We start from the raw sequence: 25,345 nt of genomic DNA, 5'->3' as shown, positions 1-25,345 counted from the left end.
CGGTTTCCCCATCCTGCCGGCTCAGCGTACCTCTCTGTTAGCAGGTGCCACTTACGAGCTCTCTACCCACGTTCATCCTAATGACATTTGTGGTTTATCTGTTGCCATTAGTGGTGATACCACATTAGTGCTGCTTGCGTGTGACGATTCGTGTGACTCGTTAGGTGGTGTGTCACAACGTGTAGTGAAACGTTTCAAAATCTCTCGAAGTGCTACATGTGGCAACCTACGTGCTTATGTTAGGCCAAGTGGAAAGGTGATCATTAGGTTCCCTGCCAACGACACCCTTCCACACCGGCCGATGACTACGACCGCCAACATTGCTTCAAGACTTCAGCATCAGCATTTCAGTATTTGCTCCTCCCACACGGCCCGTGCCATTAGACGCAGAGGAACTCACTGTAACCCACTGAAACTCTCACCAACGCCCCCCCACATTCGGGTAAGTACTCCATACTGCAGGGGGGGGGGGGGGGGGGCTATGTGGCGTCGATCCATGGATTGATAGCCCAGAACATCATATGTGTATTATGTCTTTGAGTTGATCTTTGTTTTGTATACTTCTAGGACCTCAGTTCCCACCTAGTCTTTGACCTGTACATTTGTCGTGTAATAAAAGTATTGATAATTAGAAGAGAGAACAGTGGTCTTTACCTTACCACCTTGATAACTCCTTCATTTGTTTGGAAGGGAAGAAAGGATATACTCATCTACTGGTTCAAGGATTTATGAGGAAATGTTACTCATACAATCATGGACTAGTTGCCAAGGAACTTTTGCTTCATTGAAATAATGTGCACTGACTGATCACTGATGAAGTGTCATGTTGTTTCTTCATGTGCTAGTGCTGTTTACTTCAATCCATGTGTAGCTTAGTGAGAAATCTGATGTTTTAACCACCGTAGACCTATCTTTGTTAAATACCTGGAAAGTCATTATTCAAGCTCTCATGTAACATAATAAAAAATTAATTGGTTTTTGTAAAATGTCATGCTTAAATGTTTATTTGTACTCTGCAGTGAATTGTTGTTGTTGTTTTAGCAATGGTTGAGCCATAAGCTAATTATGTTTATAGTTTTGTTTTGCAGTAAATTGTGTGTTACTTCTCATTGCTGTTAATTTTTATGCCTATGTGTACAAATTAAAAGGATTACTTATGCCTACACACATTAATTTATCTTAAAATACACTCCAGAAGGAAAATTACACTTAGAATTATGTACAATTATCTTGTGATAAAGAAAAGAATGTTACCGTGCTTCATCATTCTATAAAGGCTTTTATATCTTTGTGAGGGTAGAGACCCTTGTCTCTTCCTGTTTTCTCATAGGCCAATCTGTATGTCCCAGGATATGATATTTTGGAAATTACGTATGGTCCTGAATAGAGTAATTGCCACTTCTTATTCAGTTTGCCAACTTTTGTTGATTTAGAGTGAGTCTGTGAGAGGACTCATTACCCTTTAAAAAACTGTGTAATACATTTCAGTTCCTTGTTATAAATTTTCCTTCCATACCTGTCCCTGTTTTGTAGAGTAACTATGACTTCTTTGATTTTGTCTTGTAGTGTCATTTCTATAGTGGGTACCTATGGTATGGGCTACTCCCACTCATTTGTTTGCTTTGTTCAGAACATAAATTCATTAGGTGTGAAACCTGTTGAAGAATGTGGAAGGTTATTGACAACTTGCATGAAAGGAGTTACATATTCTACTGATTCGGTATATTTGTGAGGGGTGTATGTCCTAATTAATGGGTTAAATTCCTTAAAGACTCGTTCAACTGGGCTTGCTTCTGGGTGAAAAACATACTAATATGTTCTTTGTGCCCTATGAGGTCATAAATTGTTTCCACTTCCACCCAATGAAATATGAGGCATTATCAGTTAGTAGTACCTTTGGTTTACCTACTCTTCTCAAATAGTCTCTCTCGATTCTTTTTCTGATATTTGTAGCTGTTGCACTTTTAATGGCATATATTTTGAAATGTTTTGAGAAAATGTCGTAGAGTGCTACTACGTATTTTACTCCTTTATTTCTTGGATATGGTCCTGCTATGTTCAGGGACACAATATCTAGAGGGTTTTGTAGTGAGTATTGGGCATAGCTCAGTATATTTTGACATGTTGGACTATTTTGATTTTTGACATATTACACACTTTCTTAATACCTGTAGGACTTGCCTTCTCAAATTTGGAAAATAACAAAAGTGAAAGTGTTGCATTTTTTCAGTACACTTTCTCAGACCATAATGTCCCCATACTTCACGTGTGTGTCTTATAAATTTGTCTTCTCTCTCTCTCTCTCTCTCTCTCTCTCTCTCTCTCTCTCTCTCTCACACACACACACACACACACACACACACACACACAGACACACACACACACACACACACACCACTGGCCGGATTTTTCATGTTTCCTATGAAACAAAACGCCCTTGTACTCCTGATACCATTTACTCACCTTTCCACCTTCATCTTACTTGAGGTTTTGCATGACCTTGCTCCTTCTTCGATCTTGCTGTTGAAGGATGTTACAATAACATTGTAACATCCTTCAGTATAAATGATCTCAAAATTGAATTCTTGTAAATATAGACACCACCTAGCAAATCTATGGTGCAATAGTTTACATTTTAAAATAAATGATAATGACTGGTGGTCACAGTAAACTTTGGTATTCTTGGCCCACAAAAAATGTTCAAACTTTTTAAATGCCCATATTACCACTAAACTTTCCAATTCTGACACAGAGTAAGACCTTCCTACTTCTGATAACATGTGACTAGCAAAACTGAAGACCTTGGATGCTTCCTTACCTTCTTCCTCCACACCTGGAATAAGCATTCCCCAGCCCTTGAGATGAAGCATTTGTGCATAGACAAAAATCCTTGGACATGTCAGGCTGGCTAAGAATGATTGCATTTACCAATGCCTGCTTAATGTTATTAAAGTCCTCTTGACACTTATAACCTCATAACCAAAGCCTATTTTTTCATAGCAAATTGAGCAACACATAACTGTTCATCAGTTGTTGTGGTACAAATTTACGAAAAAATTAAACTAGTCCTAAAAAGGCGTTTAGTTATTTTTTATTCCTTGGAGCTGGACAGTTGTGTATGGCATCAAGTTTTTAAGATCAGGTAATTTACCTTGTTCTGACACAACATGTCCTAAAAATTTGGCTTGCTCCTTACCAAAACAAGACTTTTTTAAGTTGGCTGTTACTCCGTAATCTGCAAATCATTGAAGCACCTGTTCAAGAGCCTGATATGTTCTAACCAAGTAGATGTGGCTATTAGCAGGTCATCTACATACACAGTGACTTTGCCAAGTAATTCTGGTCCTAAAACCTTCACCAATGCAGATATAAACACTCCTGCGCTAATGTCCAGTTCTAAAAGGTAGAAAACGGAATTCATGACTTCAGCCCCCACAAACAAATACTGTATATTTTCGACTTTCTTCATGGAGCTTTATTTACCAGTAGGACATTTTGAGATTGAGTATACAGAAATATTTTATATTATAAAACTTAAGAATCTATTTGTCCAAGTTGTCTGGTCTTATGCGTACTGGTACGATAATCTTATTGATACTTCTAGCATCGAGAACTAATCTCACAGAACCATCTGGTTTGCTTACTGGTAATATTGGACTACAATAGAGTGAAAATGAAGGTTGTACAATTCCCCATTTAATCATATGATTGATCTCTTTCCTTACTGCCTCTCGTTTTGCCCATGGAATAAAATATGACATTACACAAAATGTCTCATGTAGACTTCAAATTTATATTCATAGTCTTTGATTACTCCTGGCTCCTTACTGAAAACATTACATTACATTACATTACATTTTTATTGGTCCTTTTGATCATTTGTTGTACAAGGTATACAATGTGATATTGGACAAGTCATTGCGATTTACAATACATGTTTTTAAATCATACAAGAATATTTACATTGATTTAGGCTTAATATTATCCCAGCTGAAGGTTCAGCTTCCATACATTATATTTAACCTTGGCAAAAAGTTTTATGTTTCGAGATATTCATCTATACTATAACAACAGTTTTGCAATAAATATTTATATATATGGACAGCAGTTTTAAATTTTGAAGTGTCTTTTATTGTTTTAATGTTTGTAGGTAGCTTATTGTATAGTCTGTTTCCTGTTTTCAGAGGTCCATTCTGTTTTAATGTTGTGTGTGCATGTTGAACATCTATGTGCTGCTTTCTCCTTGTGTTATACAGGTGGATACACTGGTTAGTTGAAACAAGATTGTTGCTATTTTCTAAGATTTTCCTTACAAATATGATTATTTGTAAAATGTACAGACATGGTAGTGGAAGGATACGTAGTTTCTTGAATAAGGGCTTACATGAGCTTCTTGATGCAGCATTTTCTATGTCTCTTTCAATTCTCTTTTGGCATATAAAACTTTTGCTAGCAGATGCGTTTCCCCAAAAGATTATGCCATATCACAGTAAGGACTCTGCCTGGGCAAGATATACATCTTTTAGTGTCTCTTTCGATGTGCAATCAGAAAGAATTTTGATAATATAGCAAATGGTATTTGGCATACTTGAATAACAAGTTAGGAAGTTCTTGTCATTGCATTGCATTTAGTACCTGTGATTCACTTAGTTTCTGCTTTACCATTTTGTAACTAACCTCAGGGTTTGCTTCTTGTTCACTATCAAATTTGTGTGTGAAATACACAGCTAGAAAATAATATTGTACTAAGATTTTATGTCATTTGACTCTGGTTTGTTTTTCTTACTTTCATCATGTGTTTTGACTAAATCAATAGAAAAGATCTGATACTTTACATAAAAGTGGCATTTACCATTACCTATGTCAATTTTTGTTTTGTACATTCTAAACATGTCCATACCAATAAGATAATTAAAAATAAGTTTGCCAATTATAAGAAAGTTGCACTTCACTGTAAAATGTTCAATTTGTACTGGAATAAGTGCCTGATGCTTAACCAATTTAGTCTTACTGCCTTTAGCAGTCAGCACCTTGCAATTTTGTACAGGAAATGCTGGGAACTTACATCTCTTCTTCAGTTCACAAAAAATGCATTTGACATTAGGTTGATAGTTGAACCTGTACCTAAAATTAACTTGTGTCAATCTTAAATATTTTCACCTTAATGGTTGCTTGTACTTGTTCTTCTTTGACTTTATCTCCTATATCCAACTTATGCTGATACAAATCATCCTTGATGTCACCTTGTTTCTCAAATCTTATGAAACATGTTTGTAGTTCTGCCTTGCCCCCACTCCCTGAGAGGTCAATAGCCTTGTGTTTAATTACAACTAGTTGGTGTTTTCCGACGGCATAGTGTGACTTAGTTCATTAGCTGGAGGAATTTCAGTGAGTTGCACTGTGTGTGTACTTCACCAATTTGTGTTGTTAGGTGCTGTGCAGTTATTTTGCTGCCCAAAGGTCGGCTGCAGTACAGGGTAAGGCATGGCACTGTTGCCACGCATTGGCCACTGCTGCGGTTGACTGTTTCTATTCATATTTGGCATAGGGCCTTGTGATGGTGAATTGTAATTTGCTCGTGCATTGAAATGACCCCTGTTATTTTGTAAATTTCTTTTAAATTGGTTGTTTTTTCCGTTCCCATTACCGTACTTATTACCTTGGGGTATGTAAATTTTGCTGTTGTGTGTACCAACCTTTCCGCATGTTTAAATCACGTTTTACTGACTGATTTACATAATTACATTGTTGTTGTGCCTGATTTTCTGTTGCTCTATGGGGTACAGGTCTTTCCACATAGACCTAATGACAGAAAATATTCAGTGTCGTGCTCGGGTATTGTGACAAATTTTTCTCTAATGTGTGAGGGTAAACGACCTTTCAAAATTTTTAACACATCTACCTGTGATATTGGGTTTGTCGAGTAGCGTGTCCTGTTCAGGTATTTTTCAAAGTAACCATGTAGACCACTGTTTTTGCCATTGAATGCTGCAGGGCAAAAACCTCATGTCTGAGGCTTTCTTGCACTGCCTCAGACCAGAATTTGTCAAGGAAAGCTCGTTCAAATTGGGTATAAGTGCTGCAATGTTTGGCCACTTCAGTTGCTAATAAGAACACATTGCCTTAAGTATATTCCATGACAAATATGATTTTCTGTGCCTCCGTCCAGCATGGAAATAATGACAAAAAGCACTAATAAACACAATGGAATTCATTCTTTTTCCTTCGGTAGTAAATGTAGAAAGTTGTCGATGTCTCAGCAGACCTTCGTCTGCAAAAATAGTTGATAGACTCATGGCGTTTTCAATCATATTTATGTTGTTATTGTAGTTACGGGTAATTCTGATTGGTAATTGTTCAGGTATTGGAGTTGTGGGTATGTTTACATTTTGCAATCTACAACTGTCACTGGTACCTGCAGTGGGACTTCTGACGATTTGTGAACAGATACCAACAGGTTGTGGTTTGTTCACTGTAGCCTGTATTATCTACATGCATATTTCGAGATCCATTAATATTTTCTTCTAAAAGATTATGTTTCCTATCTTCCGTGGCTTGTAAATTAACGTTTACCTAGAGCAAAATGTTTTTTCTTTTTTTTCTTTTCTCTGAATAGCCTTTTCTACTACATCTGTGTATAACTTACAACCACTTACTAACTTCTATGCAATGGTGTTACACTTATCTAGCATACCTGCTTCAGCTTGACTAATGGCATCACTCAGATTTTCATTAATCTTCTCTCCCCCCTTCTTATCACATGCTAAGCCATCTTCTAATGTTGCTACCCCTAAAGTAAGCTCTTCTACAGCTAGAGGTATGCCTTCATAGACTTTATTTACTTTGTTAATAACAGTAGTTACCTTTTTTACTGTCAAAAACAACTAGTTTTGTGTGGCTTCAATGTGTGTGTATGCATCTGCATCATTTATCTGCTGTTGTACAAGATTGTGGTGGTCATTAAAAGAATTAATCTTCTGTTTTAATTCCATTATGTTACTGTCAACTTCAGCAAGTACTTCATACTTTACCTGTGTATTCATATCATTCAATTTTTTGTCAATTTCAGTGTGAAATTTTTGGCTAAGTCATCAAATTTCTGTGAGACTGTGTCTTGCAAATCCTTGAACACTTGTTTTTGTTCTTGCTTTATTGTATTTAGATCTTGTGTAACGGTGTTTTGTTGCTGTTTCACCATGTTCACATCTTGTGTCAGATTACTGAAATTGCTGTTTGTATTGTTTCATATCATCAAAATTTCGCATTATAGCAGTGCTTCAGTTGTACTACTGTGGTTGCTGTCAGCTGTACTTCCCAAGTTAATGTAATGTGTTGTCAAGATTCATATTTAAATCACTCTCTGATGTTTCATTCACGAGCAGTATATCATTCTGAGAGACGCGTAATGTTGTCTCATCAATTGTAAACATTGTGTCATCAAGGTTATTCTGTTGGGGAGCGTCACTATCATTTGTCACTCCTACGACACTCTTCTCTGATCTACTGCAGGGTGTCTGAACTTCAATTGTTGAATCTCACAATTCTACGCCATCTTGGCTGATTGCATTTTCACTATTGCTATCAACAATGGGCATATGTTTTTCAGCCATGTTATATGAATTTGCAAAAAAATGGAAATTTCACAAAAATGTTAAAAATTTTATACACTAATTATTGCACTTGTTAAATGTAAATTATGTAATGTCAAAGCCTGTTTTACGTCTATTATGAAGCTCAAACTATTGTGTGACAAATCTTTATGTTTTACTGACAATGTGTATCACACTGAGAAATTTCTGTAAATTTTTTGCCAGTAAAGTTCAAGGAAGGAAATAATGAGGAAAATCAAAGAGGTGCTACTAAGCATAATCATGCAAGTAACATGTGAAGCCATCCTACCTTTGCTGCACCAAACAAAACAGCTTACTATGGAAAATTTTATGTGACCTGCATCCAATTCTTATTTCTTTCAAAATTTGTCTCCTCAATTTTGAGTTTTTGCATTACTTGCTCCCCATCGTGACTCATGCAAACAGAAAATACAGGCAATTAGTTTTTATAATTCATAACAAAGTCATAGAAATTTCTTACTATAACAATGGTTGACAAACATTACCCACAACTGGTGCCCAGAAGTCTTGGCACACAGGTCAACAGTTGTAAGAAATATACAAACAAAAATTTTTTGAAAAAATAACTGAATATGCATGTGGTTGTTAAAATGTTCTGTGCTTATTGTTATTCTTTTGGGCATCGGACTTCGTTACATTTTTGTTGAGGCTGCAGGCAGTGGAGGACTCCAGGGACACTGGCGCTTGTCATAATCACAAAAATCCTCTTCCTCTAATTTTCCTCTTCATTTACTTCAATAAATAAAATTCTTGATATGGTTCTTTAACATTATATTATTCACTCACGCATATAATACATTGAGATCATAACACTTCATCTCTAAAATCACATATCCTCATCATCTACATACGAGAAAAGTTTGACTGTTTAAAGCAAAAAACTGTACAACAAACTGAATGAAAAAATGTTTTCAGTTGTCTTTGCCTTACTGCACATTCATAATTAATGTCTTTGCCAACCATCTGGTTACTCTGTGTTTCAATTTTTTATTTTTTAATAAATCTTAATTTTATGGCATCCTGGGAGCCTTTCATCATGTACTTACACATGGCAATGATCGTCAGGAGTGACTCTGGCCAGTTTAGCAGCTGCTGCAACTAAAATCAGCTGCAATTAAAAACATGTTTTATCCATAATCGAAAATTATGAGTTTTGTTCATAGTTCCCACTTGTCTCTAGAGTAGCATGCAACATGGTAATGTGTTCTGTATCTGTTCAGTGTATAACAGTGGCAAAAAAGTGTGAAATTCTTTGCCAAGGTGTCTGTACATCACTCTACTCAACCCCCTGCTACCCAGGTTACCAGAATAGTGACCTCAGACCGCAATACATTCTCTGTGTACTTAATCGACACGCAAGTTGTGTCCAAGGCAATGGATACCAGTGATCAATAGTGACTTTTTGGACCTTCCATTGTGATCGACGGTGTTCTCCATGGATCACATGGTGCAACGAATAATTTGGGACATATAAAACCAGAAAGTTTGAGTGAAAGTAAAATTTTCCACTCCCCTATGTCTGAACTCAAAACTCTCATCCCCACATGGCACCCATTCATCACATGCCTCAACAAATCTGATCAAATTGCCTCCTACAGAACAATGACCGGATCAATACATAAAAGTGACCCCACCCTCCTACAGGACCCAAGTGTTCACATGCAACAACACTTGTTCAACCCCTGGCCAAGACTTGTGCTTTCATGTTGGCTTCTCAGTTAACAAATCCAACTCTGCCTATCAGCAATGCTCAGCTGGCCAAGACACACAGAACATATCCAGCTCCCTACGTGCTGTGGAAAATCAATAGGTTTACGCATGCTGCTAACGATGGATCTAATCAATTAATTCCCTAAGGACACCTTTCCTACAACACTTTGACAGTGCCACCTACACCTCCAAACCTGCCTCCAGTCTTAGCAGATCAGCTTCTTAACTGGTTTGCTATTGCTGAATCTGTTTCCCCTGCACACAACACGTTTGACAACACATCGAAGTATTCAATTTTGTCTCGTTTCAGTGAATATACTAGCACAATTAGTGACATCATACTGTACTCAATTTTGTCTTGTTTCAGTGAATATACTAGCACAATTAGTGACATCATACTGTCTCCACTGAAATTTAACAAGCTCTAGGCAGCCAAAACAGCTCTGATTCTAAGACTACACAAGAGCCCTGAACAACAAGTACTACAAGCCATCTACAAAAAACAATTTAATGGACGACTGCTATCACAGCTGTGGTGTCTTCTATGGAACTTGGTCGATCACTCATTAATTTCTGCCATTGCCCTGTGAGCTATATGGTTGAACAGACTGCCACATGAGATTCAAGCTGTACTAATATGCAACAAAGGACTTCCACTGAACATAAATAACAGTTGGCAGATCATGTATACACCTTATGTAATGCCCGTCCTCACCACCCAGTAACCAGCAAACTACACATTGCAGGCAGCCATATCGCACATTGAAATGGCAGATGGCCACCAAATGACAGCAATGCCTCCTGAGGTTACCCAACATGCCATGCGTGAAGCAGCAGCAGCCATCTTGCCCTCCAATCCAGCAAATCATCACTGAGTGGTACCGACCTCACCTGAGGTTACCTGACATGTCACACTCAGAGCAGTGGTGGACATCTTCCCCCCTACACAGCAAGCCATGACTGAATGCTATCAGAACTATCCAATGATGACTGATGCCATAACAGCATGTCATCAAACCTGGCTGAGACAAAAAAAGATGGTGTGACACCACCTGCACCACAGGATACAGACAACAGCCAACAGTTTGTGCAGTGGTGCTTGTCTCACACCTAAGTTGGCACTGCCACACACTAGTGTTCCCAGCACTGCCAATATCCAAATGCCACCTGTGACCTTCATTAAGCATCAGAGGCCATAGCACTACCCAAGTTCACCACACTATATACCTGATGAACCAAACCAGTTCATCCCACCCATTCCCTACTCTATATGCACTTTTTGGTGTATTTGGGATCTGTACGATTCCACATACCATCCTCTTCCCTCATATCCCTGACTCTGCACCTACACTACAAGTGACTAAAACATTGATCATTGTGTCTTACAAAATTGTCACCTGCAACATTGACGCCCTCAGTGGTCAAAACCTCACATGGACATTCCTGCATGCCACCATGAATGAACCACTGACTAGGACCATTTTCCTATGCCAATTCCATCTATGTTGGATTTACAGGAACAGGCACTACTCTGCATATCAAATAATGCAGCATCATGGGTGCAGCTGGATAACCCTGAATGCCAACTACACTACAATCCAAGGACAGTATGCAGGTTCCAACTGCTATGATCCTCTCCCAAGACTCAAATGACAGCAACAAGTCAACCGTACATTGACACCAGGAAGGTATACCTCACGCTACAAAAGGAAAATTGATCCCTTCAGTGGTTGATGCACGAGCATCGAAATCAGCTAGCTGAGGCACAACTGAAACTTAGGTTCCTTCAGGCCTCACCTATCACCACTGCAGAACAACTATAAGCTTAGGACACATACCTGCCATATGGTGAAGGGCCACCATATGAGAGTGCAGAAATTCAACACCAGCCCTGGCACTGGAAATGAATACCACCACTTCGATAAATTACTGATGCACACATTACTCACTTTGAACTCCACAGACACACACACACACACACACACACACACACACACAAACACACACACACACACACACACATATCAGTGTTTGTGCAACAAGTCACAATGACAATCAGAACCTCCCAACCCCCGCCCCCGCCATGGTATTACTGTGGCACAATGTACAGAAGTGAAACAACAGAGAGACACCCCATCTGTCACAAAACATGTCACCTCCCCCTTGACAAACTGCAAATTGCCAAAGCCACATAAGATGTGTTGTTTAACATGGGCATTATCTACCCTTCAAACAGTCCTTGCTTCACTAATATATATGGCACGCATAAAAGACTGTACATTCCAAATGTGTGGGACTGTAGGGTTCTTAGCACTTAGACCGTCCCAACTCCTAAGTGATTCCCAACATCCAGGACTCTGAATACTCATTATTGGGCACGCATAAAAGACTGTACATTCCAAATGTGTGGGACTGTAGGGTTCTTAGCACTTAGACCGTCCCAACTCCTAAGTGATTCCCAACATCCAGGACTCTGAATACTCATTATTGGGCAGAACAAACTTTTGAAGCATTAACTGCTGAAAGGCATATTTACAAATACCAATGGAGGTCAAAGACATTGTTAAAACAACCATTATCACCCCCTTCATGTTATTTGAATATCTGTATATGCCATCTGGATTAAAAAACATGGTTAAAACATGACACAGATTCATTAACACAGCCCTTCACAATTTCCCATTCTGTTTCCCATATCTGGACGACATACCGATATTTTTTACTCTACCTAAAGAGCACAAAGACTACATCTGACTGGTTTCCCATGCTTTAAAGCATCTAAGCGTTATTATCAACACCAAAAAATGGCACTTAGCAGAGCTTGACATTCCTAGGGCATTCCATTTCATCAGAAGGAGCAGGCCAACAGAAGAGAGGACAGAACTCATATAACTCACTCCCAGACCCACTACTTACAATGAGCTACACATATTTCTAAGAATATTAATTTCTTCTGTTGGAAATCCTACAGGCAGCTGAAATTAAGGCAACCCTCACCAATGCCCTTTCCAGAAACAATACCAAAGGCAACTGAACTATTCCATGGTCAGAAGAAATGTCACAACCTATGAAGACAATCACTACAGAGGACCGTAATCTTGGCCCATCCCTCTGCAATGACCCAACTGTCAACCACTGTGAACACTAGCAACACGGTACCATCCAACAGGAAACAGTTAATAGCATTCACAAATCCTTACGATCTTCCTCACACATACTAAAGAGACCCCAAAGGTTACTGTTGAGATATGACCATGAACTACTCATGCTCTAGGAGGCAGTAAAGCATTTCATTTAGAACAATGAGGGTCACCTTCTCACACTTTTCATTGACTACTGCTCCTTGGTACACACAGTTTGCAACCCTAATCTTGACGTATCACCCCTCTGCTTTGGGTACCTCACAGCACAGTTCTCCACAGTCAGCCAGTGATTGAACATAAACTAAATGTCCCATATCCAAGTGACCTGTACATTAATGAACTATGAGGGCCTAGCAAACCACAAGAACAAGACAATCATTTATGTGGACTCTCAGACAACCCCAAGATAGACCTACAGCTTGAACAAATAATGTTACCTGCCTCTCACAACAAATTAAGATGTGACACATCACAGGGCAGGCCATGTCCACTGATCCTCATGTCATTTACAAAATCAGTTTATGACACCCTTCACAGCCTGTCACAGCTTGGCAGGTGGCTCATTACAGAATATTTTGTTTGGCTGAGGGTTGAAGCAGACTGTAGGAAATGGGTGACTGACTGTATTCCATGCCAGCATAGCAAGACCTGATGGCATGCATTTCCACCACAAGGCATCTTCACTGTTCTGAAGGGACATTTCCAAAACATACATTTGGGTCTATTCGGCATTATACCCAAGTCCAAAGGGTACATTTTTTTGGCCATCAACTGCCTCACCCATTGGGAAGAAGCAATCCCTTCACACAAGATAATAGACAAAAAAATGGCATCAACTTTCGTTAACATATGGGTTTCCCATTTCCATTACCTGATATCTATCATAAGTCACCAGGAACAATAATTTGAATCCCTCTTCTCTGCTGAGTTGTGCAAACTAAGCAGCATGCAAGCACTTCACACAATGTCCTAACACCCACAGAGCAAGGGGTTAATCAAAAAATGTCATCAGACATTCAAGGCCACTTTGATGTTCCATGACACCCAATGGACAGACACTCTACACTGGGTTCTGCCACAAGCCCGGGCAGCATACAAAGATGACCTGAAGTCATTGCTTGTGGAGGTGCTGTGCAGTGAATGCCTCACACTCCCATCAGATTTTCTCCTGCCTTAACCACCATTAATGCCTGCTAAACTGCCTTCATTGGTACAGAACATCCAGCACCACATTAACAACACTCTCACATCCCTGCCTCATGCTGACACACTATGACCAATCTTCGTCCACAAAAAGCTAAGCAGTTTCCCCCATGTACTGCTACATAGTGACATAGTTCATGCTGTTCATTCAAAGCACTTCAACAGGGGGAACAAAGCTTCTCAATGCTAATGAAAGATAAACCCACAAAATATCGATCTACCATCTCAAACGTTCTCGTATGCTAACTGCAGAGGATGATGGTGACCTTACACCCCCTCCCCCTTGTCTCAACCTTCCCCTCTCCAAACCCTTCAAAAGTGGATCTTCATGCCAATATGACAGCTTCAACATCGGGACTGGAGATGCATCCACATGTCACATACATTGCTGATGGTGATCCTCCCCACCCCCATGCTATTGCAAACCCATCCCCTGTTTTCCCCCTTCCTCCCAGTCATTTCTATTAGACTACATATGTGAATGGACTGTCATCCCATCTGCTGGAAGTGCTCCATAGTACAAAGGGTGTGGGGATGGGGGGGGCAGGGGGTGGGGGTGGGGGGAGGATGACTGTGGCAATGTAGATCGGTCAGGATTGACTCTGTCTATCATATCAACTGCAGCAACTGTGAACATGTTGTATCTGTAATCAAAAAATCATGATCTTTGTTCATCAGTTCCTACTTGTCTCTTGAGTAGGTAATGCATCTTGTATCTGTTTGGTACATAACAGTGGCAATAATGTATGGAATTCTTCACCAAGGTGTCTGTAAACCTTTCTACTCAAATATTTATGTTTGGTACATTCATAGAAGGCATAGGAAATGGGGTAGTGTTCCACCATGCATTACGTACATCCATTATCTTTCTCCAAGTATAATGTTTTGCACTACTGAGGACAAATTTCACTGTTTATATTTTCAAACTCTACAGAATTATTAATCTTCTTCTGGTGATGGCACAACATCAAAAGAAAATGTATGAAATGACATGCACAAAACAGTTGGAAATATTACCATTGACAAGAGCATCACAAACAGAGAACTAAGGACATGTATGAACAAAATCAATAACAAATCACTAATGAACATCAAGAAGAAACCAACCTACACCACTGAATACTGACCATTCTTGACACAAGTATACACATCTCAACAAGTATTTTATTTCAGACATATGTTTACAGGACATTTTCTCTAGTTTGGATCAATACTCTCTCTTTCATGAACATGGTCACTTTTAGGATGCTGTAGCTCAATCAGTAAAAATGAAACCCTTATAGAATCACTTTGCTGGACATCTGTCTATCTGCCTGTCTGTCTGTCCATCTGTTAAAAACCAATTTCCTTGCAAACAGGTTGATGAATCAAGTTAAAATTCATACCACATTATAGTGTTTTCAGTCTCTCATCCAAAGCACTTTCCCCTTCCCCCAAATTATCAGTATTATCCTTGAGCCTCACTTTCAGCTACAAACCTGCGTTTAACAATGCTGCTTTGGTGAAGGACCTACTTTCCTTTACACATAATGTCAAGAGGAAATATCATTTTGCAGCTCAATCCCAAAACCTTTCCAATAGCAAACCTGACATTGAACCCTGCCTTGAACAGTTCTGACTATGATCCCAACTTGATCCACCACCACTACCTCAGAATCATCCTTTACAAGTCTTCTGAGAATTTCTCACATCAAGCACTGCTTCATAACCTTTCCTCATGTCCATACATGACACTTACCTGTCCTGTACAGAGATCCAGGCTTTATATTCCCTAAAAGCTGATGACTCCATCATTATCCTCCCATCAGCAAAAGGATCTACAACAGTGGTACTTGTCCAACAGGAGTACATTAGTGAAGGACTGCATCAGCTGTCTAACACCTCTACATAGAGCATCTGCCATCAAGATCCCATCCCTGTTATTCAAACTGACATGAAGTCCCTCCTAAGAATCTCAGGCCCCTGATGAGTACTTACATCTCAATCCATAGAACTTCTTACCCCATCCAAACCACACACCCCACCTTTTACCTTATTCCTAGAATCCACAAACCCAGTCATCCTGGCCATTCTATAGCTGCTGGCTTCAAAGCATCTACCAACTGTATATCTGCCTTAGTTAATCAACACCTGCAATCCATAGTACAAAGACCTCCTTCCTATTTTAAAGATACCAACTATTTCCTAGATCATCTTAAATCTTTGCCCGTACCACTCTCACCACACATCTTGGTTGTCACCACTCATGCCATCTCCCTCTATACCAACATCCCCCATGTACATGGTCTGTCTGCTGCTGAACATTTCCTCAGTCAATGCCCACCTGATTCCAAAGCTATGACATCCTTCTTGCTCACCTTAATCAACTTCATACTTACCAACAATTACTTCGCCTTTGAGGGGCAGGTATACAAACAGAACAGGCCATGGAAACCAGGATGGCTCCTTCCTATGCCAACCTTTTCATGAGTTGCTTGGAGGGGTTTTCCATAACACTTCAGCCCTGGTTTGGTTTAGATACATTGATGACATCATTGCCATGTGAACTCAGGGTGAGGCTGACCTGTTCAATTTCCTGAAATCTCTAAATACCTTTCCCAATTAAATTTCATATGGTCCTATTCCGAATCCCATGCCATTTTTCTTGACATTGATATCCTCACTGAAGGTCAGCTATACACTTCTGTCCACATCAAAGCGACTAACAAACAACAGTACTTAATTCTGGCAGTTGCCATCCTTTCGATGTCAAACATTCCCTCGCATACAGCCTTGGAATTTGAGGCAAACATATTTGTTCAGATGCAGACTCCTTACAGCAATACACCACCACTCTCACTTCAGCCTTCACTGGACATAATTATCCCAACAGCCTAGTTCAAAAGCAGATTTACTGGGCCATCACATCCAATCCTTGTACTGCTAATCACTCCAAAAAACAACTTCAGAGCACACCACTTATCACCCAGTATTATACTGGTCTTGAATGTATCAATCAGCTACATCATCAAAGCCATGATTTCTTAAAATCATGCACTGAAATGAGATCCATTCTGTCTGATATTTTGCCAACCACACCTTGAATGGACATTTGTTGCCCTCCAAACCTCTTCAATATCCTTGTCAGACCCTATGCTTATTCGGCATCCATCTCCCCCACCCTTTGGCTCCTACCCCTGTGACCATCACTGCTGCAAGGCTTGTCCTATGCACCCCTCCTACCACCACCTATTGCAGCCCTGTAACTGGCAAAACATATACTATCAAAGAGAGAGACACATGTGAAATGACATGTCATATACCAGCTGTTATGTAAACACTGCTCAGAATTTTACATCGGCATGACTACCACCCAGTTATCAGTCAGGATGAATGGGCATAGACAGAGGGTGTATACAGGCAATACACAATATTCTGTTACAGAGCCTGCTGTCCAACATGCCAGTCATGATCTTAGTGCCTGTTTCACAACCTGGGCCATCTGTATTCTTCCCATAGTCACCAGTTTCTCATAACTCCACAGGTGGAAATTAGCACTGTACCATGTCCTTGGTTCTCACCACCCACCTTACATTAATTCCTCCGTCTCAGCATTTCTTTACAATTACTACTCCTTTCTTCACTCCATTTTAGTTTTCTAAGTCTTTCATTTTCTGGCTTGTCTGTTTTTCACCATCCCCTCCTCCCATCTCTGTTACATGCAATGCACTTAGCTTTTCACTCTTATCAACTCACTCAAGGTTTTTTTTTAGTAGCAATCTTTGTTTTGCATATTACCCTGCCTTCCACCTTTAAGCTCTCAGGCTTTCAAGTCTCATCCGATGCAGTCCCCAACAATCATTCTTTCCGTCTCATCCTGTCCGATAAGTCTCCCCTGACCCAGGATTCTGGGTGACTTTTCTGAACTGTACCTCTTTCCCTAAACCTCTTCAGTCCTTTTCCTTTACCCCTCTTCCTTCCCTTTCAACTCTTATGCCCTAATAAGGAGCCACTGGCTCCAAAAGCTTGTAAAATTCAAAACCTTTTGTGTGTGTGTTACCCTGCTGCTGCTTGGTGAGTAGATTTTTTATCCATCAATTTATGTTAAGTCAAAATTTATGTCATATACTGAGATCTATGGTCAATGGTGTGAAAATTTGAAGCATGTAGGTCAATGCAATCAAAAGCCATTTATGTCACATATTTTGATATTTTCAAACTCACTTGTTGCAGCCTTCCTGTTGACCTAGAATCAAGAAATTAGGCAAGAGGAAATATTTCACAATACAAGAAAAGAAAAAAATCTGAAAATTGCTAATTTTTAATTATATTACATAAAAAATATTTCTTTTGTCATTTCTTATCCAAGTTCAAAATAAAAATTAAGAGTCTTGGAATTCCCAGGACCGATATCTTGCCAGCATGAATGTCAATAACAGACAAAAATCATCAAGATTCTTGATTTTTGGCATGGATGAACTGTCTATATACATAATTAAGTTTGTACAGAACCCTCAGTGCATGAGTCCTACTCACATCGGGCCATATTTTAGATACCCTGTACATGATTGGATCATGATCTGTTTGGACAATTTTTATGATTCTGTTATGAAATTACCTGGTTTCCTCTGGACAGTGCTCATCAGGGAAGTAATGTAACTCAATAAAGTGTTCCTGGAATAAAAACAAATATGGAGTAAGCTGCTGAAATGTATTAATATAATAAGTATATTAATATAAGATACTTGATCAAAGCTACAGCTTATATTCCTTTGAAATACATGCAGATTCACATAAGCACCTTATACTGAGATTACCATTATAACAATATAGCAAAGAAGCAGCATATCTACACATACTTTACACACAGTGAAAGCCATTTGATAAATTTTATGGCAGTTTGCTATTAAGGCTAACCACAGAATCAGTCATTAAAGACAGATTAATGAGTTACTTGAATAGACATAAATTTCTGAATGAAGCACAGTTTGATTTATGAGGTGGTAGAAGCACAATATCTGCCATACAGATTTTACAAAAGTAGTAATTGAAGCTCTTGGTGGGGATGACTGGGTTATAGACTTATTTATACACCTGCCCAAGATTTTTGACACTGTTTACCTTAAATTATTACTAAACATACTAGAGTCACAGGTATAAGAGGAGCAGCTGATGACTGGCTCCTTTTTTACTTCGAAAAGAGGGTGCAAAAGATAGAGATTTTTAGAAAAACAATTATCAGACCCCAAAAATATTAACACATGTGTTTGTCAGGGAGTTATTCTGGGAAGAGTTTCATTATCCAAATTTTATCTAACCCCTACAAGCCTGTAATAGGTACTGTGAAATGTCCTATATATATAAATGACTTTCTAAACAGCAAAATACATGGAGAAGCAATTCCTTTTGCTGATGACAGCAATGAAATAGCCACTAATAAAACACCAGAAGTTCTAACTCTTATGAGAAATGAAACCTTCATAGATATATGCAACTTGGCAGTCTGTAATAACTTAACCCTGTAGTGGGCATGCCTGTGTATAAAGTGTACCACTCACAAATAACACTATTTTGTGCCATTTATTTGTTGTTTTACAACTGAAAGCCCATACCTATTCCTTCATTATTGCTTCAGCTAACACAGTAATACATTTTCTTGTCATACGTCCAAGTGTGCAGCAATAATATAAAATAAACAGCAAACAGGAGAGAAAAATTTACGATCATGCAAAAAAATTACCCAGATTCTGAGCTAGCAGCAAAATCCCACAATGAAACAGTTATCTACAAGATAATTAGTAATCAAATAAGTGGTTGGCAGGGATCCGACAGAACCGTGCTCTTTAATGCTTCAAGAGGGTCATTACTGTGAGGTAATACTTTTGTATGGCAACAGAGTAATGCATTGAAAGGTATATTTCATTATTGTTTAATTAAACAACAGTAATTTAGCTCATATAATGTTAGTTTATTTTATTATTGTTTAATTAAACTATGAGTGAACCGTAATTTTGTCCACACATATTTATTTTGGTAACGTAAAGACAGCTTTTCTTTACATGTGCGGTGTGCAATGTGTGCCACATGCCTACTTGTGTTGATGGTTAATACTGAACACAGAGAAAATAAATATCATGGTTCATAGATTGAAGAGGGAAAATAACTCTGTCATTTTATACACAGACTGCGCAAAGTTTTTAGGGAGGGATATTCATTGGCAGTTGACAATGAATGAACGCATGAAAATACTGACAAAGGGAGTGGCATCAGGATGTTATGACTTTAAGATCCTATCATCATTATCTAAAACACAGTGCCTGGTTGTGCTGTACTATTCCTTTGTTCACTCATTCCTTCCCTACAGGATTCTGTTCTGGGCATAAAATGCGCAAAACAAGGACACAATTTTACATTGTAGGAAATGACTTTGAGGACAAGAATAACATCATTTTAATTGAATCAGCTATGTGTTCTTGGTGAAACATTGTAAATTAACTAAACAAACACTGTCTTTTGCCTTTTTTGTGAAACAACACAAAAACAGTGTTTGCCTTGTTTCAGAAAAAGAAGCAAAAAAGTGTTTGTTTAGTTAATAACAATAAAAAGTAATAATCAGTTCTTTGTATGGAAATATTTTAAAAATTGTTTATCCTTTTTCATACATGGTGCAGTCATCTATAATGAAGTACTATTTGAAAAATTTGCAAAAATATCCATTTAGATACAGATACCATTTCATTGTGTTGCAAAATGCTGTCCACTTTCTTTAAAGTTTAGAAATTTAAAACTGTACACTCCTAAAACACAAAAACATAGGCCACTGTGGTTACAATATCAATGACTCACAACATGAAAGGTGTCCACATTCCATGGCAGTATCTACTGAACCTGACAGTCCCATCTTTTCAGTCATGTGTGTGTGTGAGTCTCATTTGCCTGTGTGTGTGGTTTTTTTGTCTATTTTTCACAAACACCTTGTTGGCTAAAAGCTAATTTTCTGACAGCCTATTTGTTGTGCCTTTCTGTGACTCAGAATCTCTGCTATATGACCAGTAGCAAACTATCATTTTCATTGTACTGTTGAATTTGCATCAGAGCTGTTTGTGACTGATACACTTTCCTTTTTGTCTTGCAGGATACCTTTATTCCTTGAGTAGTCAATGGCTTTTTTATAGACTTTGGTCTAATCTGGGTTAGTTTTGGAGGAAAACAGTTTGAAAATAAATTAAAGGAATTATTAATAAAAGTGTTGCACTTCTCATTCATGCTATGAGCATTGTACATGTCACTCCAGTTCATATCTTTGAGGAGTTTTCTAAAACAAACAATTTTTTAATTACTGACTACCTTCTTGAGCTCAGGTTTAGTAGATTTTATACCCTGATCATTACTAATATTTAGCAAAAGGAACTGCATGTCATGTTCTGAGAAAGTACTTATTATTGATTTTATAATATAATTTTCTTCATCAGACATTTCTATACAAATATTATCAATGGCCATCTTTGAGCCCTTAGCTATTCTAGTTGGAAAGTTAACAGTATGAATTAAGTTGAATGGCAATGCTACTGATGCTTAAGTTCTTAATGGAAGAGTTTTCATGAAAATCTACATTAAAATCATCAGCACCACAGAGTTTTAAAGTGGTTTATCAACAGATTAAAATTACCTGCTGGTAGTCAATATACATTTACAATTAGGAATGATTTATTATGAAATTCTATTTCTGTTGCAAATGCTTCCATATGCAGTTCTAGGCAAAACTTATGAATGTCTATGTTATTATGAACAGTTCTTCGTGTAGAGAATGTAAAAAGCGTGTGATGAAGGGTATTCCGTGTAACAAATGCAACTTCTGGTTACACGAAAAGTGCGCGAAAGTAAATCTTAAAGTTCGTCAGCAATGATTTTCTGTGGACATGTCATGGTTGTTTACGTGATGAAACGACCGATCTTGTAAGTGCAGTTGATACAAAAAACAAAATTATAAAGTTACTACGAAGTGACATTGAGGCATTAAAAACCAAACTTTCGACCATCAAGAAAGAAAACAATACATTAATACAAGAAAAGAAGTCCTGTGTGTGTAAAAGCCATCAAACGGAAAAGCAAGAAGATCGCGAAAATACGAATGACCGATCATACTTTAAAAACAACATCTCAATTGTTCCCGTTGATGTCTCGGTAAACTCAGTAAGCCAAAAACCGGAAGATAAATATAAATGGAATGTGATGACATACAGCAAAAGGAAATACAAGGCGATAGATACGCAACAAAAGGAAAATGACTTTTTAAGAATTGGCGATACGCTGCTGAAGAATATCGCTGTCCCCAATTGCAAGATCGACGTACTACCTGGTATTAGAATGCATCAACTCGGTAAACATTTTAAAAATATGGTAAATGCAAGACAAGATACTAGAGAACCAGATTCTGAAACCAGACATAACTATAACGGGGTGTTTATACATGTTGGAACGAATTCGTTAAGGAGCAGCAGTGAGGAAGAAATGGCAAGCGAAACAAGAAACATGATCCGTTCTGCAAGAAATATGTATGCAGGATCTCATCTGATACTTAGCGGAATCATAAACAGAAGGTCGGAGAGTGAAAAATATATCGACAAAATAAACTGTGCTCTTAAAGAGCAATGTGATCGTCTTGGGGCAATTTTTATAGACCCAAACAAATTCCTATGTGAAAACTCACTAGCAAAGGATGGCTTGCATTTAAATAGACTGGAGTCTGTAACGTTCAGCAGAATGTTTGCAGATGTCTGTAAAATCATTAGATGCAAGGGAAACTAATATGGCCTGAAGGGGGTGCAAAATCATACACTCCAGCTGGAAAAGAAAAATATAAGCACCATACAAAAAAAGATGATACTAAAGAATTTGCCCCAGAATACAGCTCACAACATGTAAACCAACAAAAGAAAAATTACATAAAAGTACTTCATCAAAATGTTCAATACTTTGGTAACAAAAAATTAGAAGCAGAAGTACTCCTGAGTGGAGTAAGACCAGACATATTATGCATAAGTGAACATGGACTAACTGAAAGCAAAATACATAATGTGGCAATAAAGGACTACAAACTAGCTAGTTACTTCTGCAGATCTAAATATAAGGATGGTGGCGTTTATGTATATATTAAAACAGGTACTCTATCAAAGAATGTAAACAGTGAAGCTGCTACATTTCCCATAGGTAGAGAAAAAGACTTTGAAGTTACTGGTATAGTGGCAGAGGATTTTAGAGTGTTTTGTGTGTACAGGTCATGATGTGGCAATATTAGCATATTTCTAAAAAAAAATTGCTAGCTTATTGAGAATGAATATGAAGAGAAATCTTATTATATGTGGAGACTTCAACATTGACATGGGAAAAGACACAAAAATAAGACAGGATTTTGAAGAATTGTTAATACAGCATAACATGAAAGCAACAATAACTGCACCAACAAGAGTGACTTCACAAAGTGAGACAATTATTGACAACATAATTACTAATATGTGTAACTATGAGTCACATGTAGTTCAGACAGAAATATCTGATCATCATGGACAACTAATCAGCTTTTGCAGAAGTAATGACTCAGTATCAGAACCAAAACAAACAACCAAAGAAATTAGGATCATCAGTGAACAAAATATCAACATCTTTAGAACAATGTTAAGTAAGGAAACCTGGAGTGAAACCCTACAGGCCCAGAGTGTAAATCAAAAATATGACGCATTTATTTCAACAATTAAGTACCATTTTAATGTAGCATTTCTCAAAGTAAATAGACAAGAAAAGCAGCAAGATCAAACACACTGGATTACCAGCGAAATACTAGAACAGCAAAGGAAGCTCCAGGTCGTGAGACGGATGGGCGAAGCTGAAAACTTTAAAATGTTAAAAAAGAATTATAGAAAAACAATAAGAGAAGCGAAAGCAAGAGCAATTGACACTACTATAGCGAACTCAAAAACAAGGCAAAGGAAACTTGGAATGCAATTAATGCTGAAAGAAAGGAAAAAGATGGGTCAAACAAAGAAGAAGGTATTAGGTCAATTAAAATAGACAACACAGTGGTCACAGATGGTATGGAAATAGCAAACATACTGAATAATAACTATATCAATGTAGTAGAAAACCTAAAATTGGAAAGAAATAGTCAAAAACAGAAGGGTATTAAGGTACCAAAAAGATCATGCAGTACTATGTTCTTAAGGCCAGTCACAGAAGATGAATTACGGAAAACTATACAGAAAATGAAGTCCAAGAAATCAACTGGTGGTGATGAAATATCAAATCATGTAATAAAACTGGTATGTGAGGAGATAATAACACCACTGAAGAACATAGCAAACTGTTCTTTCAGAGATGCAATTTTTCCAGAAAAACTGAAGATAACGAAGGTAGAGCCAGTGTACAAGAAAGGGTGTAGGGATGATCCCAACAACTACAGACCAGTTTCACTTATACCAGGTTTCTCAAAAATCCTAGAAATGCTTATGTATACCAGATTAGTTAACTATTTGGACAAACATAACATTCTCATGCCCTCACAACATGGTTTCAGAAAGGGTAAATCTACAGAATCAGCAATTGTCAGTCTAACACAATACATTTTACAGTCCTTGGATGAGAAAAAGGTTGTCTCTGCAATGTTTCTGGATCTTTCAAAGGCATTTGACACCATTGACCATGAAATGCTGATACAAAAATTAAGCAACTATGGCATTCGGGGGCAACCAGGTGAATGGATAAAATCATACTTGTGCAACCGCAAGCAGTATGTATCATTAGGAAATTCGTACCAATCAGAAACCAAATCCATCAAACATGGAGTGCCACAGGGTTCGGTAATGGGGCCATTGTTATTTAATGCATTTGTTAATGATATAGGTGTTGAGGAGGAAGAAAAGAAAATATTGTATGCTGATGACATGACAATACTAAATAGTGACCAAAATATGGAACAGCTTGAGAGAAGAGCATACATATCTGCAAATGTCACAGATTAAATTAGATTAGATTAGATTAATACTTGTTCCATAGATCATGAATACGACACTTCGTAATGATGTGGAATGTGTCAGGTTAATGAAAGATGTCTGTACAAGATATTACATTACACAAAATATTGCATGACACTAATGCTTAAGTTAGTTTTTTTCCCCTCCCTTAATTTATATCTAAAAATTCAGCCAATGAGTAGAAGGAGTTGTCATCTAGAAATTCTTTTAATTTATTTTTAAATGTTGGTTGACTATCTGTCAGGCTTTTGATGCTGTTTGGTAGGTGACCAAAGACTTTTGTGGCAGCATAATTTACCCCCTTCTGTGCCAAGGTCAGATTTAACCCTGCATAGTGAAGCTCATCCTTTCTCCTGGTGTTATAGCTATGCACACTGCTATTACATTTGAACTGGGCTGGATTATTAACAACAAATTTCATAAGTGAATATATATATATATACTGTGAGGTTACTGTGAGGATCCCTAGATCCTTAAATAGATGTCTGCAAGATGACCGTGAGTGGACTCCAGCAATTATTCTGATTACACGTTTTTGAGCAATGAATACTTTTCTACTCAATGATGAATTACCCCAAAATATGATACCACACGAAAGCAGTGAATGAAAGTAGGCATAGTAAGTTAATTTACTGAGATTCTTATCACCAAA

The 25,345-nt window shown here is 38.0% G+C and overlaps 1 protein-coding gene across 5 annotated transcripts in view; it reads right to left on the bottom strand.

Annotated features, from left to right (window-relative positions):
- LOC126365817 (osmotic avoidance abnormal protein 3-like) overlaps positions 1 to 25,345 on the bottom strand; it is a 333,344-nt gene that overhangs the window by 97,384 nt on the left and 210,615 nt on the right. For all 5 annotated transcript variants that reach the window (XM_050008409.1, XM_050008410.1, XM_050008411.1 and 2 more), the window contains one exon: positions 18,285 to 18,340. In XM_050008409.1, coding sequence (XP_049864366.1) covers positions 18,285 to 18,340 — 56 coding nt within the window. The remainder of the gene's footprint in view (positions 1 to 18,284; positions 18,341 to 25,345) is intronic.

Source organism: Schistocerca gregaria, chromosome 4, assembly GCF_023897955.1.
Source record: "Schistocerca gregaria isolate iqSchGreg1 chromosome 4, iqSchGreg1.2, whole genome shotgun sequence".
In the NCBI taxonomy this organism is placed as follows: Eukaryota; Metazoa; Arthropoda; class Insecta; order Orthoptera; family Acrididae; genus Schistocerca; species Schistocerca gregaria.
Note: the sequence above shows the minus strand (reverse complement) of the source record. Positions and strands in the feature narration are given on the sequence as shown.